This window comes from Cetorhinus maximus, chromosome 22 (genome assembly GCF_964194155.1).
Source record: "Cetorhinus maximus chromosome 22, sCetMax3.hap1.1, whole genome shotgun sequence".
Classification (NCBI taxonomy): Eukaryota; Metazoa; Chordata; class Chondrichthyes; order Lamniformes; family Cetorhinidae; genus Cetorhinus; species Cetorhinus maximus.
Window position 1 is genome coordinate 38,662,238 of NC_135900.1, and position 17,198 is coordinate 38,679,435.

The 17,198-nt window shown below is 42.9% G+C and overlaps 1 protein-coding gene across 1 annotated transcript in view; it reads right to left on the reverse strand.

Annotated features, from left to right (window-relative positions):
- Positions 1-17,198, reverse strand: part of mrps35 (mitochondrial ribosomal protein S35) — a 50,210-nt gene that overhangs the window by 11,529 nt on the left and 21,483 nt on the right. The window contains exons 6-7 of the mRNA XM_078568123.1: positions 6,801-6,910; positions 2,980-3,049 (exon numbers count right to left, since the gene is read on the reverse strand). Coding sequence (XP_078424249.1) covers positions 2,980-3,049; positions 6,801-6,910 — 180 coding nt within the window. The remainder of the gene's footprint in view (positions 1-2,979; positions 3,050-6,800; positions 6,911-17,198) is intronic.

Below are 17,198 nucleotides of genomic sequence, written 5' to 3' on the forward strand. Positions count from 1 at the left end.
GTAGATCCAGTTGTCCTGCTCCAGCGACTTCTGCTGCAGCGGAAGCATCAGGAAGATGGGCCAGCGCAGGAAGACCCTCTGCAGGCTGCACACGGGAGCAGCAGTTACTGGAGGTGTGGCCCCTGCATCTCCCAATTACAGAAAGTCAGTCAGATTGGTAGCGTATTAAAAAGAAAATGGCTCAGTGACAGCTCCCCTGGGTCAGGCAGAGATCAGAAAAAAATTAAAAGAGCAGAATTCCATGATCCAAAAGTTGGAATTCTGCCAAACAGCAGAAATTTCTCATCCCTGGACAAAAATTAAAACTATATTGGATATAGTACCTTTAAAAGTAGATTAATTTTCCTATCTGCACAATTATATGAGCAACATTGTTTTTTATAAAGTGGATATATTTAAAACTGAAATCAATAGGTTTTTGTTATCCATAGGTATTAAGAGATATGAGGCAAAGGCGGATATATGGAGTGAGGTCACACTGCAGCTGTGATCTCACTGAATGTTGGCAGAACATGCTAGAAGGGCTTAATGTTCCTATGTTTCTAGGAAAAGGCTTCACTGAACTTCAGTTCATTATCTACCCCATTGCCAGCAATTTGTAAAAGAGTTGCCATTAAATGTGAAAAATTCTTCTTATGATTAGTAATCTTAATTAAATATATAGGGGCATTTCCTATGGATAACAGCACTACAGGGCAAAATTTGTGCCTCCTACAAGTCCTTTGGATTTGCCCAAAATGTCAAAAAATTTTTTTTAATATATTACTTCCCTCAATAACAATTATTTTAATATAACGTTGCCCCATGTATATACAATAAGGTCTTTAAAATAATCCAACACAATTTTATATATATATAGATTCTAAGTTACCATTCAAGGCACAGACACCTATATAAATACAGACTTTGTTTTAGGTACATTAATGCAATGACATATCTCACAGAAAAGGTTGGCAAAAATATAAAGAAGCAGCCTGTGCTTTAGGCTCACATGACTGTTTTGTTGAAATTAGACATCTGAGCAATTTCACAATGTCTCATTCCACCCTTCCAAGAATGCAGACAACAGTACAAGCATCTGGCTTAGCTTCATGGAAATATTTTTAAAAGTTAAATTTATTGGTACTGATACAATTCTTTCCATCTTGCAAAAGTTGCCATGGATGCTCACAACTTCCATTAGAGAATTCACAGCACTTATGAACCAAAACATTTTAGGTGTGTCATGAATGCTTGTCTCAGGGCGGACAATCCACCATTTTAATCAAAGTTTTATACCAGATATAGTGTGGTTTGCCCACGATATACTCCTATTCTCTCCAATAAGCAGAATTACACAATGTCAACAAACATAAACTTCAGGCTAAACTATAAAGTATAATACACACACACACACACACACACACACACACATACCCTCCCACATATATACACACCACAAAATTGCAGCGTTTCACCATATTCTGTCTGAAAGTAAGGGAAATTTCAAAGTCTTAACAGGTTTCCCAGAGATATTGAACAAGAGCCTGTAATTTTAAATGACAAATGATTCCTCATGGATTTCCTATTGGGCGTGGCTCATTTAGCAGCAGAGCAAAATAGGAAACTGAAGACCAGCTGAGTTACAATCCTCTCCTTTCTTGAATGTACAGGCTGACACAATTGAAGTTGCAAAGGTCTATTTCAATCAATAAAAACTGTCCCACTTCAAATTACTTCTTGTAACTCGATTTTGTGAAGTAAATAAATGTATCAATGTTATTGAGTACATCTGTTTTAAACTTCAGATATTGTTTGTATCAATTCAGAATTTACACCATTTAACATTAAAGTGAAGCCTATATTTTCTGAGAAAACACAACTTAGTTTTCCAAAATTTGAATATCTACTTAAAGTATTTACTAATATATTCCAAACTAGCATTTACAATTGAGAATACTAATATTGATCATTGCAGTGAATGGAATCTAAGAAATCTATTATCCCATGGAAAGCAATGTGGGCTGGATTCTCATATTACTGTGTGAAGAAAAAGTGTAAAGTTACACTCACTACAGCATGTTGGTATTTTGTTAACTAGGCAATCAACTCATGGATTATGATTGTACTGATTCCTATTAGACAGCTTACTACAATAACTAATGTCTAAATAGTGCAATTATTTAACAGTACTCATGCTCACGAAAGTGTAACATCAGACAGGTGCAGCTACTGTAACAATATATTTCAGCTCGTCTTTAAGCTAGTTGGAAAGAGATTGCATTGACCATGGAAAATCAAATATGTCACAGTAATCATTAATGTTTAATAAAAATCAAGCACAATTAGAACTGATTGACACCTCCATTAACTATTGATATTAGATCTGAAAGGTAACAGAAAGGCAGCCATTTCACCAAAGGCTTTCCTGTGTAGTCAGAATACAACACACACAACATGAAAATATCGGATGACCTGGTCTCCCCATCTAAGTAACATTATAGTCAAAAGAATGAAGGGTTTGTCTACCTTTAATAAACACGTCATCTCCTAATCTTTCACCATTAGTACTCCACTGGCATTGAAAGTTTCCACCTGCCACCAGGGTAATGGCTTTTCTTATCAGTAATAAAAGATTACAGTGTTCAAGCACTGACAGCAATGGACCTTGAAAGTGTAGTGACAATGAACTTAGAAGCACATCATTAGAGGGGAAAAAAGACCTGCCTGCATTCCAGATGCTTGGTAAGCCTGGATCTTTTGGTACTTAACATCAAGTTGTTCTAGCACAAATATATTACAAGTCAGATGCAGAGTAACATTCTTTTAAATAGTTAAGCCAATATTTCAAGATAATAACTAGTAATAGAAGAGATGAAAAAAAGCCACTTTTTTGCATTACACACATGCATTTCCTACAATCTTCCAAAAGGATATTGAAGGAAATTATTAGTTCAGCATATCAAAAGTTGATCAGTTCTCCAAAATAAGTTCACTTACCCATGATTCATGGTACAAAACAGTGAGCAAATACATGGCATAATCATAATTCTGTCGCCGCAGTGGGCACCTGAAAGAAAAATATTCAATATCTGTAATCCACATGCGGTATTTATGTTGCTTTAAAACAAGTTAAGCTCCTCTTTCCAATCATAAATTTCTTTCTTTTATCAAAAAATAAAATTATCAAAGCATTCTGAAATAGTTGCACAGAGTTCCTCAGTAAAACGGAGGTGGTGACGTAGTGGTAATGTCACCACAGTAGTAATCCAGAGGCCCAGGTTAATGCTCTGGGGACATCGGTTTGAATCCCACCACAGCAGCTGGTGGAATTTAAATTCAGTTACTAAATCTGGAATTAAAAAGTTCAGTAATAGTGACCAGGAAACTATTGTCATAAAAACCCACCTGGTTCACCAATGGCCTTGAGGGAAGGAAATCTGCTGTCCTTACCTGGTCTGGCATATGTGTGACTCCAGGCCCACAGCTATGTGGTTGACTCTTAGCTGCCTTCTGAAATGGACTGGCAAGCCAGTCAATTGTACCAAAACCACTACAAAGTCTACAAAAGTGAATGAAACCTCATGGATCACCCAGCATCAAGCTAGGAACAGGGAATGACAACACATCCAGCCCAGTCAACCCTGCAAAGTCCTTACTAACATCTGGGGGCTTGTGCCAAAATTGAGAGAGCTGTCTCACAGACTGGTAAAGCAACAGCTTGACATAGTCATACTCATGGAATCACATCTTACAATGTCCCAGCCACCACCATCACCATCCCACTAGAGTTGGCAGCATAGTGGTATACAGTAAGGTTGGAGTTGCCCAGGAATTTCTCAACATCGACTCTGGACCCCAAGAAGTCTCATGGTATCAGGTCAAATGTGATCAAGGAAACCTTCTGCTGATTACCATCCGACACAACCGCCCCATGACGCCCCCTCCAGCTGATGAATCAGTACTCCTACATGTTGAACACCAATTGGAGGAAACACTGAGGGTGAACGTACTCTAGTGGGGGACTTTAATGCCCATCACCAAGAGGGACTCAGTAGCACCGCTGGTTGAGTCATAAAGTGCATAGCTGCGAAACTGGGTCTATGGCAGTTGGTGAGGGAACCAACAAGAGGGAAAATCTTACTTGACCTCGCCCTCACCAATCTACCTATCACAGATGCATCCGTCCATGATAGTATTGGTAAGAGTAACCACCGCACAGTCCTTGCGGAGACGAAGTCCCATTTTCACATTGAGGATACCCTCCACCATGCTAAATGGGATAGATTTCAAACAGATCTAGCAACTCAAAAGTGGGCATCCATGAGATGCCGTGGGCCATCAGCAGCAGCAGAATTGTATACTACCACAATTGGTAACCTCATGGCCTGGCATATCTCCCACTTTACCAATACCATCAAGCCAGGGGATCAACCCTGGTTCAATGAAGAGTGTAGGAGGGCATGCCAAAAGCAGCACCAGGCATACCTAAAAATGAGGTGTCAACCTGGTGAAGCTACAACACAGGACTACTTGCATGCCAAACACCAAAAGCAGCATGCGATAGACAGAGTTAAGCGATCCCACAACCAACAAATCAGATTTAAGGTCTGTGGTCCTGCCACATCCAGTTGTGAATGGTGGCTGACAATTAAACAATTAACAGGAGGCGGCAGTTCTTCAAATAGCCCCATCCTCGATGATGGGGGAGGCCAGCACATCAGTGCAAAAGAGAAGGCTGAAGCATTTGCTACAATCTTCAGCCAGAAGTGCCGAATAGATGATCCATATTGGCCTCCTCCTGCGGTACCCGGCATCACAGATATCAGTCTTCGGCCAATTTAATTCACTCCATGTGATATCAAGAAATGGCTGAAGACACTGGATACTGCAAAGGCTATGGACCCTGACAACATTCCAGCAATAGTACTGAAGACTTGAGCTCCAGAACTTGATGGGCCCATAGCCAAGCTGTTCCAGTGCAGCTACAACACTGCACCTATCAGCAATGTGGAAAATTGTCCAAGAATGTCCTGTCCTCAAACCTCAGGACAAATCCAACCCAGCCAATTACCACCCATCAGTCCTCTCTCGATCATCAGCAAAATGATGGAAAGTGTCGTCGGCTGTGCTATCAAATGGCACTTACTCAGCAATAATCTGCTCACTGACGTTCAGTTTGGGTTCCAAGTCTCAGCTCCTGACCTCATTACGGCCTGAGAACATGGGCAAAAGAGATGACCTCAAGAGTGAAGTGAAAGTGACTGCCCTTGACATCAAGGTAGCATTTCATCAACTGTGGCATCAAGGAGCCCAAGCAAAACTGGAATCAATGGGAATCAGGGAAACTCTCCACTGGCTGGAGTCATACCTAGCACAAAGGAAGATGGTTGTGGTTGTTCATCTCAGTCCCAGGACATCACTGCACGAGTTCCTCAGGATAGTGTCCTAGGCCCAACCATCTTCAGCTGCTTCATCAATGGCCTTCCCTCCATAAAAAGTGGGGATGCTCGCTGATGATTGCGCAATGTTCAGCAGCATTCACGACTTCTCAGATCCTGAAGCAGTCCATGCCCGTATGCAGCAAGACCTGGGCAATATTCTGGCTTGGGCTGATAAGTGGCATGTAACATTTGCGCCACACAAGTGTCAGGCAATGACCATCTCCAACAAGAGAAATTCCAACCACTGCCCTTGACATTCAGTGGCATTACCATTGCTGAATCCCCCACTATCAACATCTTGGGAGCCACCATTGGCCAGAAACTGAACTGATCCAGCCATATAAGTACTGTGGCTACAAGAGCAGGTCAGAGGCCGGGGATTCTGAGAGAGTAACTCACCTCCTAACTCCCTAAAGCCTAACCACCATCTACAAGGCACAAGGCAGAAGGCAGGAGTGTAATGGCATACTCTCCACTTGCTTTGATGAGTGCAGCTGCAAAGATACTCAAGAAGTTCGACACCATCCAGGACAAAGCAGCTCGCTTGATTAGCACCCCACCCACCACCTTCAACATCCATGCTCTCCACCACTGATGCACAGTGGCAGCAGTGTGTACCATCTACAAGTGCATTACAGCAACTCACCAAGGCTCCTTTGACAGCACCTTCCAAACCTACAACCTCTACCACCTAGAAGGACAAAGGCAGCAAATGCATGGGAACACTACCACTTGCAAGTTTTTCTCCAAGCTACACACCATCCTTACTTGGAACTATATCACTGGTCCTTCACTGTCGCTGGGTCCAGATCCTGGGACTCCCTTCCTAACAGCACTGTGGTGGTACTTACACCACATTGACTGCAGCGGTTCAAGCGGACGCTCACCACCACCTTCTCAAGGGCAATAGGGATGAGCGATAAATGCTGGCCTAGCCAGCGACAGCTACATCCTCTGAAAGAATTTTTAAAAAAGCACTCCGCCTAAGTAGCAAAGCTCGTCAAGTAAAGACTGGCTCACGTTTTGGTTAAAATTCAGTGTTCTGAAACAGAAAATAATTATTTCTGCTTTTGACTTTCGTTTTTCCTTGCTTTCTGTATTCTTCACATTCAAATTATTTAAAATAAAATGCAGAGGCAGACACAGGATAGAGGAGAGATGCAAAAAATACCAAGTGTTGCTACAAAGAAATTGATAATGGCAATGCATTTGACTGTAGCATCACACCATTTTATCATTGTGGGAAAAAAAAACTGCAGGACTTTGTGATTTTGCCTTTAGATACTTAGGTTTCTTGCTTTGTAATGAAGACAGTGCCTAATTGGCATGATGACTTTAATTGCATTTATAACTGACGTCTGTTTCATGTTACTGTACCTGTCTGCCGTAATGGTAAGTATATCTGTATCTTTGTTGTATCGATTTCCTACAAGTTTAATGAATTTCTTCCTGGCATGGTCATCCAAATTCAGATTCGAAAGTCTAATCTTCAAAATACAAAAAGAAAATGTATGCAAGTTTCACCAAAATATATTATCAGAATTATACAGATGTGTAATTTATATCCTAGATAGTAAGTCAGTCTTTCTTACAAGTAACTGAATGAAATAATTCCCTGGTTTAACCATTTGCTAAGAACCCTTCCATTATTTAATAATGTATCAAAACAATATTCATAAACTTCAAGTTAAAGCAGTACAAGAGCCATTATAAATGTTACAGAGCCTCAGCTCAATTTTATTGACACATTTTAGGATAGTCATCATATCATGTATAATCATTTAAACAAAATCTATTTGACTTCCAATGACTGATTTGGGAAAGAAAAGTACTTAAAATGTGAATTTGGAAATAAAACAGGGAACAGTACAGAGTCTCCCTACTGCCGATGGCAAGGGCAGTAAAATTCTGCATTTCAGCGATTCTACCTTCATAACTCTCAATCCGTGAAGTCACCATATTCAGAGGTCTGATCTACTAGCATTGATGTTATGGTCATGACTCTGCTTGTTTTATATAAAGAATGATATGTATGTCTCCAAAGAATGAACTCCTGAGTGCTTAAAGAAGAAATGGGGAGAAAAGAAAGAAAGAAAGAAAATTAGGCCAGGGAGTGGGGGGAGGTGGGGGGTGTGGCAGGGAGGGTAACAAACCCTCCAGGGTGGTAGTGGGGGAGTAAACAATGGTTCTGCTGGGCAAAGGATGGGTGGTTGCTTTCTGTGAATTCACTATGAGCAATGCAATCGCCTACACACTAAATACAATTAAAATAAATGAAGATTTTAACTTGGAGTGGGTTTCTGATTGAAATCTGCTCCAGCAAACTTAATGCCCTGGCCCCCAGCTGTAATAGGTTTTTGTCAATTTTAATCAATAGGCTTTGCTTAAATCGTACTGGTGTACTTCTTGCCCGGCTCAAGTGAGAAGAGAGCACAGATCAGCTGCTGCATATTGACAAGGGGATCCTTAATAGGTATTTTTCAGGTATGCAGCTTTGTGAGGTTGCACCTTCCTTAGGAGTGTGGTGAGGACTCCTGTGACTCTTGGTTGCACAAAAGTAAAGTGTTTGACTACCTTTTGAGCTCCTTCATTGTTGCCAATAGCAGCAGACCTGATTGCATTTTAACACAGGTTTTGGGGGCGGGGGGGGAGCTACGTGGTACTTTAATAAACTTACATTCATGAGGACCCTTCCAGCCCCAGCTTTAGGTGGATGCCTCAGCTGCCTGCATGTTAAAATGCTGGTAGAAAAAAGACAAATTTTGAATGAATAATTAACCTGCTCAGTTTTAACTGTCCAATTGACTGGTTTTCTGAGAGAGTAGGGTTAAAACTACCCTGCCAAATCTCACTTAAAAACAATCAGAGCAAGCTTTTCTAAATACTTTAACAATTTATGCCATTGTTCAAAAGTGAGCTGCAATGCTAAGAACTCTGAAACTCTTTGCAAACACCTAACTATATGAATTTACATTTGTTGAATATTTTTGTTCAATACCTCTGGTGCACAATCTAAACAAAGGCATAATCAGTCCCCTTATTCTGAGACTGTGATCCTTTGTTCCAGACTCCCAACCAGGGAAATAAACTCCCGGTATCTACTCTGACAAGCCCCTTATGAATTTTATATATTTCAATGAGATTACCTCTCATTTTTCTAAACTCCAGTGAATACAGGCATAGTCTACTCAATCTCTCCTCAATGGACAATCCCCTCAGTACAGGAATTGGTCCAGTGAACCTATGTTGCACTCCTTCTAAGACATGTACCTAGTTCCTGAGGAAAGGACACATCTGTACACAACTGCATACAGTACTCTAGGTGTGGTCTCACCAGAATGATCTATAAGTGCCCTAAAAGTGTTAAGGGTTGTCCTAAAAATTGTGTTTTCAATAATCTGGTCGAGCTCTGGGGGAAAAAAAGAATGAATTACTTCCAGAACTATGGGTGCTATAACATTGCTTTGGGGGACAAAAATATTTTTCAATTGACATCTAGTTACAATTAATGGATAGAGCTAGGTATACCAGGTCTTACCAAGTTTGAGTCGAGGGCCATAATATCTAGCCATGATAAGTATCACCAAGGATGATCTAAGGAAAAAACACTGTCCAGAGTGTCTGGCTTTGGCTGACAAGGGCGTGTATGGACTCATCAGCTGCTGGGTATCCACTCTGGATTTACATTTTCAGATCATTTAGTTATCCTTACTGTTGCTGCACACTATGCTGCTGGTTTCAGTGGACCAGCCACCAGCGCCCAACATCCTTCTCATGTGTTGCATCTTGTAATATAGAACGAGTTAGTTTATACATCCAATGAACATAAGAAACAGGAGCACGAGTAGGCCATTCGGCCCTTCAAGCCTGCCCCGCCATTCAATAAGATCATGGCTGATCTGCTCCAGGCCTCAACTTCTCTTTTGTGCCAGCTCCTCATAGCCAACTCCCCGATATTCCAAAAATCTATCTATCTCCTCTTTAAATACTTTCAGTGAACTAGCCTCCACAACTATCTGGGGTAGAGAATTCTAGACATTCACTACCCTCTGAGAGAAGAAATTCCTTCGCATCTCAGTTTTAAATGAGTGTCCCCTTACTCTGTAACTATGTCCCCTAGTTTGAGATTCCTCCATGAGTGGAAACTCTTCTCAACATCTACCTTGTCAAGCCCCTCAGAATCTTGTACATTTCAATAAGATCATCCCTCATTCTTCTAAACTCTAATGAATAAAGGCCTAACCTGTTTAGTCGAACTTGATAAATCAACCCCTTCGTCCCAGGAATCAGCCTAGTGAATCTCTTTTGAACTGCCTCCAAAGCCAGTATATCCTTTCTTAAATACGGGGACCAAAACTGTACACTGTACTCCAGGTGCGGCCTCACCAACAATCTGTACAGTTGTAACAAGACTTCCCTATTTTTAAACTCCAAACCCCTAGCAATACGGGTCAAAATTCCATTTGCCTTCTTAATTACTTGCTGCACCTGCATGCTAACCTTTTGTGTTTCATGCACAAGAACAACCAGATCCCTCTGTGTTGAACTTCTTTGGAATCTCTATCCATTTAAATAATAGTCTGCTTTTTGATTCTTCTTACCAAAGCGCATGACCTCACGCTTTCCTATATTAACTCTATCTGCCAAATTTTCAACCGCTCACTCAACCTATCCATATCCCCTTGCAGATTCCTTATGTCCTCATCATAACATGCCCTCCCACCAATTCTTGTATTGTCAGCAAATTTGGATACATTACACTCTGTCCCTTCCTCCAAGTCATTAAATAGATAGTAAATAATTGAGGCCCTAGGACTGATCCTTGTGGCACTCCACTAGTTACGTCTTTCCAACCTGAGAAAGATCCATTAATCCCGACTCTCTGTCTTCTGTGTGTTAACCAATCCTCAATCCATGCTAATACATCACCCCAATACCGTGATGTTGAATACCAAATACTAATACCAAAAATGTTCATATTTCCCTACCTTAGTCTCATTATTATGCAGTTGTTAACATTAATTGCCATTTCCTACTCATCAACTAACCCTCCCAACCTCTCCTGATCGCTTTGTTTGGTTTGTCTGTTACCACTGATTTGAACAACCTCCTGAAAGAAAATTACTACCTCCTGCAAAATTAAGATTGGTATGTTTCAGTCCTCAGCTCTGAATCCTTTTTATACAGTCAACACCAGGAGCCTTAACAGAAAACAATCACATGTATTAAACAGAAAATACAGCATAGAAACAGGCATGCAGCCTAACTTGTCAGTGCGTTTCTATGCTCCACAAGTCACCTCCCATTCCATCCACCTTATCTCAGCCTTTTAAGCTATTTCCTTTTCCCTCATTTACTTGTCTGGTATCTCTTTGAAAGCATCTAAGCTATTAGTCGCAACCACATCAGTAATAGCAAATTTCACATTCTAAGCACTCTCTGATTAAAAAAATTTCTCTTCAATTCCCTGCATGATTTTAAAAAAATCATTCACAGGATGTGGCATCGTTGGCAAGCCAACTGACCTTGAGAAGGTGAAGGTTGAGCTGCTGCAGTCCATGTGGTGAAGGTATTCTCACATGTTAAGTAATGAGCTCCAAAATTTTGACCTAGCAATGATAAACAAATGATGATTTACTTTCAAGTCAGGATGACTTGGAGGTGGTGGCATTCCCATGCGCCTGCTGACTTTGTCCTTCTAGGTGTTAGGAGGTCACAGGTTTGGGAGTGCTGCTCAAAAATCTTGGGCAAGTTGCTACAGTGCATCGCGTAAATAGTACACACTGCAGCCACCATGTAGCGGTGCTCGAGAGAGTGAAATGTTCAAGGTGTTGGATGGGTTGTGAATCACTTGTCCCGGATGATGTTGAGCTTAAAGTGTTGTCAGTGCTGAGATCATTGTGACTTGTGCCTTATAGGTGGTGCAAAGGCTTTAGGGAGTAAAGGGCGATTCACTCACCGCAGGATACCCAGGTTCTGACCTTCTCTTGTAGCCACGATATTTATACGGCTGGCCCAGTTAAATTTCTGGTCAATGGTAAACACCTGGATATCGATGGTGAGGATCCTGATATTGATAATGACGGTGAATGTCAGGTGGAAGTGTTTAGGTCCTTAATTGTGTGGTGCGAATGTTACTCGTCACTGATCTGCTGTCCACATCTTGCTGCATGCGCACAACTGCTTCATTATCTGAGGAGGTGTGAACGCAACTGAACATTGCACTATCAGCGAACATCCCCACTTCCGACCTATGGCAGAGAAAAGTTACTGCGGAAATAGTTGAAGATGGTAGGCCCTAGGGCACTTCCCTGAGGAATTCCTCCAACCATGGCCTGGGGCTGAGATGATTGGCTTCCAACAACCACAACCATCTTCTTTTGTGCAAGATATGGCTCCAGCAGTAGAAAGTCTCTCCTCTGATCCCTACTGACTTCAATTTTACTACAGCTCCGTCATGCTATACTCCATCTAAGGCTGCCTTAAAATCAAGGGCAGTCACTCTCACTTCACCTCTGGAATTCAGCTTTTTTGTCCATGTTTGGACCTCGTGGTGTGGACAAGTGGTCCTAGCAGAATACAAACTGAGCATTACTGAGCAGGAATAAAAACAGAAAATGCTGTTAAAACTCAGCAGGTCTGCAAGCATCTGTGGAGAGAGAAACAGAGTTAATGTTTTGAGTCCATATGACTCTTCTTCAGAGCTAAACAGAGCTGAGCAGATTATGGCTAAGCGCTGCTTCATAAAACTGTCAGCACCCTTTACATCACTTTGCTGATCACTAAGAGTTGTTGATGGGATGGAAATTGTATTTATCCTGCTTTTTGTGGACTGGACACCCTGGGCATTTTTTCACCTTGTCGGGTAGATGCCAGTGTTGTAGTTTTACTGGAACAGCTTGGCGAGTGGTGCGGCTAGTTCTGGTAGCACAAGTTTTCAGCACTACAGCTGGATGTTGTCAGAGCTCATAGCGTCAGCTGTTTCTTAATATCACACTGAGTGAATCTAATCGTCTGAGGATTGGTTTCTGTGATGTTGGAGACCTCCGGAGATTGCCAATATGAATCATCCACTCAGCACTTATGGTTGAAGATGACTGCAAATGCTTCAGCCCTGTCTTTTGCACTCATGTTCTGGGCTCTGCTATTATTGAGGATGGGTATATTTGTGGAGCCTCCTCCTTCCATTGGCTAATAGCCCACCACCATTCACAAATGGATGAAGCAAGACTACAAAGCTTTAATCGATCTGTTGGTTGTGGGTTTGCTTAGCTGTCTATAGCATGTTGCATATGCTGTTTAGCATGCATGTAGTCCTGTGTTGTAGCTTCACCAGGCTGGTGCTTATTTATAACTATCATGTATTTATGGCTCCTAGCTTTGGATTCTGCCATAAGTGAAAACATTTTCTCCACATTTACCCTGTCCAAATTATTCATAATTTTAAAAGCCTCTATCACATTGCCTCTAAGTTTCCTCTTTTTCAAGGAAAAAAAACCCTAACTTGCAATCTTTCCTGATAGCTGTAATCTCTCTGTTGTTACCATCTTCATAAATCTTTTTGCTCTTCATCCTTTTTAGTATGGAGAACAGGTCTGTCCACAATATTCGAAGTGCAGCCTGACCAAGGTCCTAGATAAGTTAAACATTATTTCACTACTTTTGAATTCAAAACATTCACAAATAAACCCAAATGTTTTGTTAGCATTTTTAATTTTAATTTAATTTTATAACTTTCTGGCCCGCCATGCAGCTTTTAATGATCTGTTCATCTCTATCTGTAGATTCCTTTTCTTTTCCACCCCATTCAGTTTCTTATTTTCTAAGGTGTATGCGATGTTTTTGTTTTCCCTACCAGAGGGGATCATATCAGATTTATCCATGTTAAAGTTAATTTGTCATTTAAGTGCCAAATCTGCAAATTTTCTAATGCCTTCTTGTATTAAGTGGCATTCTTCCTCAGTGTTAACCTTCCCCTTACCCTACTCCAGTTCAGTATCAGCAAATTTTTTGCTATTGAGTTAATTATTCCCAAATCCAAATCATAAATGTAAATTCTGAGTAATTTTACTTTCTTCCAATCTGAATAACTATCCTTTACCCGTAATTTGCACTTCTATTTTCAAGCCAAACTGTTATCCGTTCAGCTATTTGCCCTTGACCTCACATGGCCTAAACTTTGTCACAAAACTGCTGTGTGGTATCCTATCAATAGTCTTTTGAAAATCTAAGTATATCAGTTGCATTATCCATGTCGCTGTTACTTCTTGAAAGAACTCTATCAGTTTAGTTAAGCATGACTTAGCCTTTCAGAATACATTCCGATTTAAAAAAAATTTTTCTGTCACTAGATGCTTTTCTATCACTCATAGATTCTAGTATCTTTCCGATCACTGGCATTAAATTGACTTGTCTATATTTTTATTTCCCAGGTACAAGTTTCCCTTGTGTACAGTACAACATTAGCTTCTGCCAGTCTGGGACTGCCCCTTCTTTTGTATATAAACGTGTGCCTATTATCTCCTTTCTAGTTTTCTTGAGTACAGGTGTTTATATAGCATCCAGACCTGGGGTTTTATTCTTTTCTACTTTTACTAGTTTGTGAATTATTTTCTATATTTCTAGTCCAACAGTATTAATATTCCTTTTGAGCTCATTCTTAAGTATCTGATTTATCATCATCTTCAGTATCTGATTTTTCATCTTCTTTAGTAAAAACTGAGACAAAGTAGTTATGCAATACTTCTGCCACTTTTCTGACATTACCTATGAGCTCATTTTGTTCATCCTTTAGTGGCCCTACAGCTTTTCAAATTTTCCTTTTGCTATTTTTGTGTCTATACAACACATTTCTTTTTCTATTCATCGATAATTTGATTTTGTAATTTCTCTGAACTGCACTAAGTGCAGTAGTGGGCATGAAAAACGATGTTTTACCTGCCAGCTACAAAGGCGGATTTTCGCACTGTATTGTCTGCTTCCTGGACACGTCCCTCATTAATAATGCATTCACAGGAAACACACCAGATCGCTAGCAGATGGGCTTGGATTTGCCTGCCACGCCATGACCTCAGCACTTCCTCGCTCTGGGCACTGTATTTAAAGCATACCTGAGTGCAGCCTACTTCACGTCTACAGACCGGAACTGCTCCAGGCGACAGATGGCCCCGAAAGCAAAGGTGACGGCAGCCACCAAATTTAGTGACACCTCTCTGGGGTGCCTGTTGGACGCAGTGGAAGGCCGCCATGAACTCCTCTATCTTTGCTCTGGACCTCCTCTGCAGGAGGTCCACCAGAGTCACCAATCTGGCCTGGCAGGCGGTGGCAGCAGCAGTGGCAGTCAGCAGAGCACAGAGGAGGTCAGCCATTCAGTGCAGAAAGAGGATGAATGATCTCATCAATTCTGCCAGGGTAAGTCAACCACCTCATCACTCTCAACACACTCCCGAACCCATCATACATCCACAGGAAGCTCTTACCTCAAGGGACACCACCACTAATTCTCACACACAGCTTCACATCTCCACCAGGCCATGTGCTCTGGAGCTTGCGCACTCATCCCATCCATGGCCCTCTCACCGCACAAACATTCCAGGGATCCTCATCATCTGCTGTGACATGCGTCCTGCTCACACACTCTCCAACTGTTTTCATGCAGAATAAGCTGGCTCACAATGGGAGAGGTCCCACACTGGAAGTGCAGTGGCTGACATTAAGCCCCTCACTCACTTTGAAAAGTGTCCCATCGCGCTGACTGGTGAGGACATGGACCATGCTTACGGCAGTGAAGTCAGCAGCAAACATCCATGTGATGATCCTGCACCACATCATTCCTCTCTCAACGCAACTCTGCTGGCCTGCACTAATTATCTCTACTTCGGTTCACAAGGACCTCTGCCAAATGACCGACACCCTCAGCTCCATCCATGTCCTCACCCCTAGTGAAGAGGACACCTCTTCCAATGAAGAGCTGGAAATAAGTAGCCTGGAAGACCTGTCACAGCGCCTACTCACACCCTGCACCAGCAAGAGACACACACCTCGGTGGGACCTTGATCTAGAGCAGGCTTGGGTTCACAATCTGGTGCTCACTGCATAGAGACGTGTCTGCAGCAGGAGGACGCAGGTTTGGTCGAGCCCACTCACACTGCTGGGGAAGAGGCATCTGCCAGGCCCGAGACAGGTGAAGTGCCCCTGGATTCAGCCTTCCAACTCATCCTGGAGAGTTAACAGAAGGTGGGGAAAATCACAAAGAGCTGTTGGAAGCCCTCAAAAGAGTGGCACGTGAATTGGAGAAGTGCGTCTGCTTGCTCTCTGATGAAGTGATGCCCACATGTGCGTGCATGGAGGTCTCCATGGGAAAGATGGCGGACACCATGGAGACGCTGGTCCAGCGGATTGTGGAAATGCACGCAGACCTGCACTCCATTGCAGTAGCCACTAATGAGTTCCTGCAGTGGCCATGCGAGGGGGAAACGGGGCAACCTCGACATCCCTCCAAGTACTCCTTCCCCTCAAGAAGTCAGACGGGAACCCTCTGGCATCTGAAGGGAGGAGGAGCGGCAGCTGGCCATCCCTGGGTCATCCATTCAGGAATCTCAGAGACTGTCCACTCCTGAGTCCCCTTTGTCTGTGAACCCATCAACCTTGTCCTTTGTCATCGCAGAGGGAGCAGCCGGCCCACAGGAGAACGGCCTCCCCAAGGACTTGGCTCTCCAGAGGGAGAAGTGTATGTGACAGGGCCTTTTGGAGCCTCATACAGGCACTCTCACATGCATGTGGAGCCTTCAACCATCACACTCATCTCACTGTCCCGAGCATTTTCAATGCTGCCTGCTGGGGTTCTCTTTCAGTTGTCCATCTGAGCTGAGCATCTCCACCCACCCACTGATCGCACTTTCATGCAGCACCTGTGCCCTTCCAACACAAGGCTCCACTCACTTTCGATTTCAAAAAGATGGTAGAGGTCCAATTCCTCAAGAGTTCCCCCACCATTTCCCCTCCCCTTCCCTGGTCACTCAGGCCTTTTCCCCATAACCATAGTCCTCCCTTGCATTACCTTCGACCTCCCCACCATAACCATCCAGCCCGAACCCTCGTCATTCCAGGATGTCCAGGTGAACACGCACGTTCCCTATCTTTCTGAAAATCCCACCCCCACTGACCTCCCCGACCCCCCTTCTTTCCAATCCCCGTGTTTATGTACCCACCAAACACCCTTGCCGCCCCTTCTATCTATCAATACTATCGCACCCTCATCCTCCATCCTATTGGCTCTCACTGCCCCTGTTACTCTAACCATCCCCTCCTACCACATCCACCCTGAGTTTGTTCCCCAGATGGCAGTCAATGATTCCACAGACCCCTCCCTTGCACATTCACCTGGACATTGCACCCCCTACTTACCCCCATTAGAACCTCCTCCCCCGGACACTTTCTCCCTTCTGAACTCCTCCCTTATTCCGTCCTCCACACGTGCACCTTCCCCCCACCCCCTCCTCGTCCTGCACTCCCTCCTCCAGCTGGACATATTTCTCTGTTTGGACCCCCTTCATTCCCCACACACCTTGTCACCTGTGAACTCCCTCCCTTACACACATCTCCCAACTTGCACCATTCTCCCAGTTAACTCTTCCCCCCACCGGGCTTCCTCCCCCTCCTCCCCAGGCACCTTTTCCCTGCACCAAACACCCCTGCTACCTTTGCGCCCCCTCCCCCAGCCTCCCTGCTTGCATCATTCTCTCCCATTACACCAAGGTTACACCTTCTTTCTCC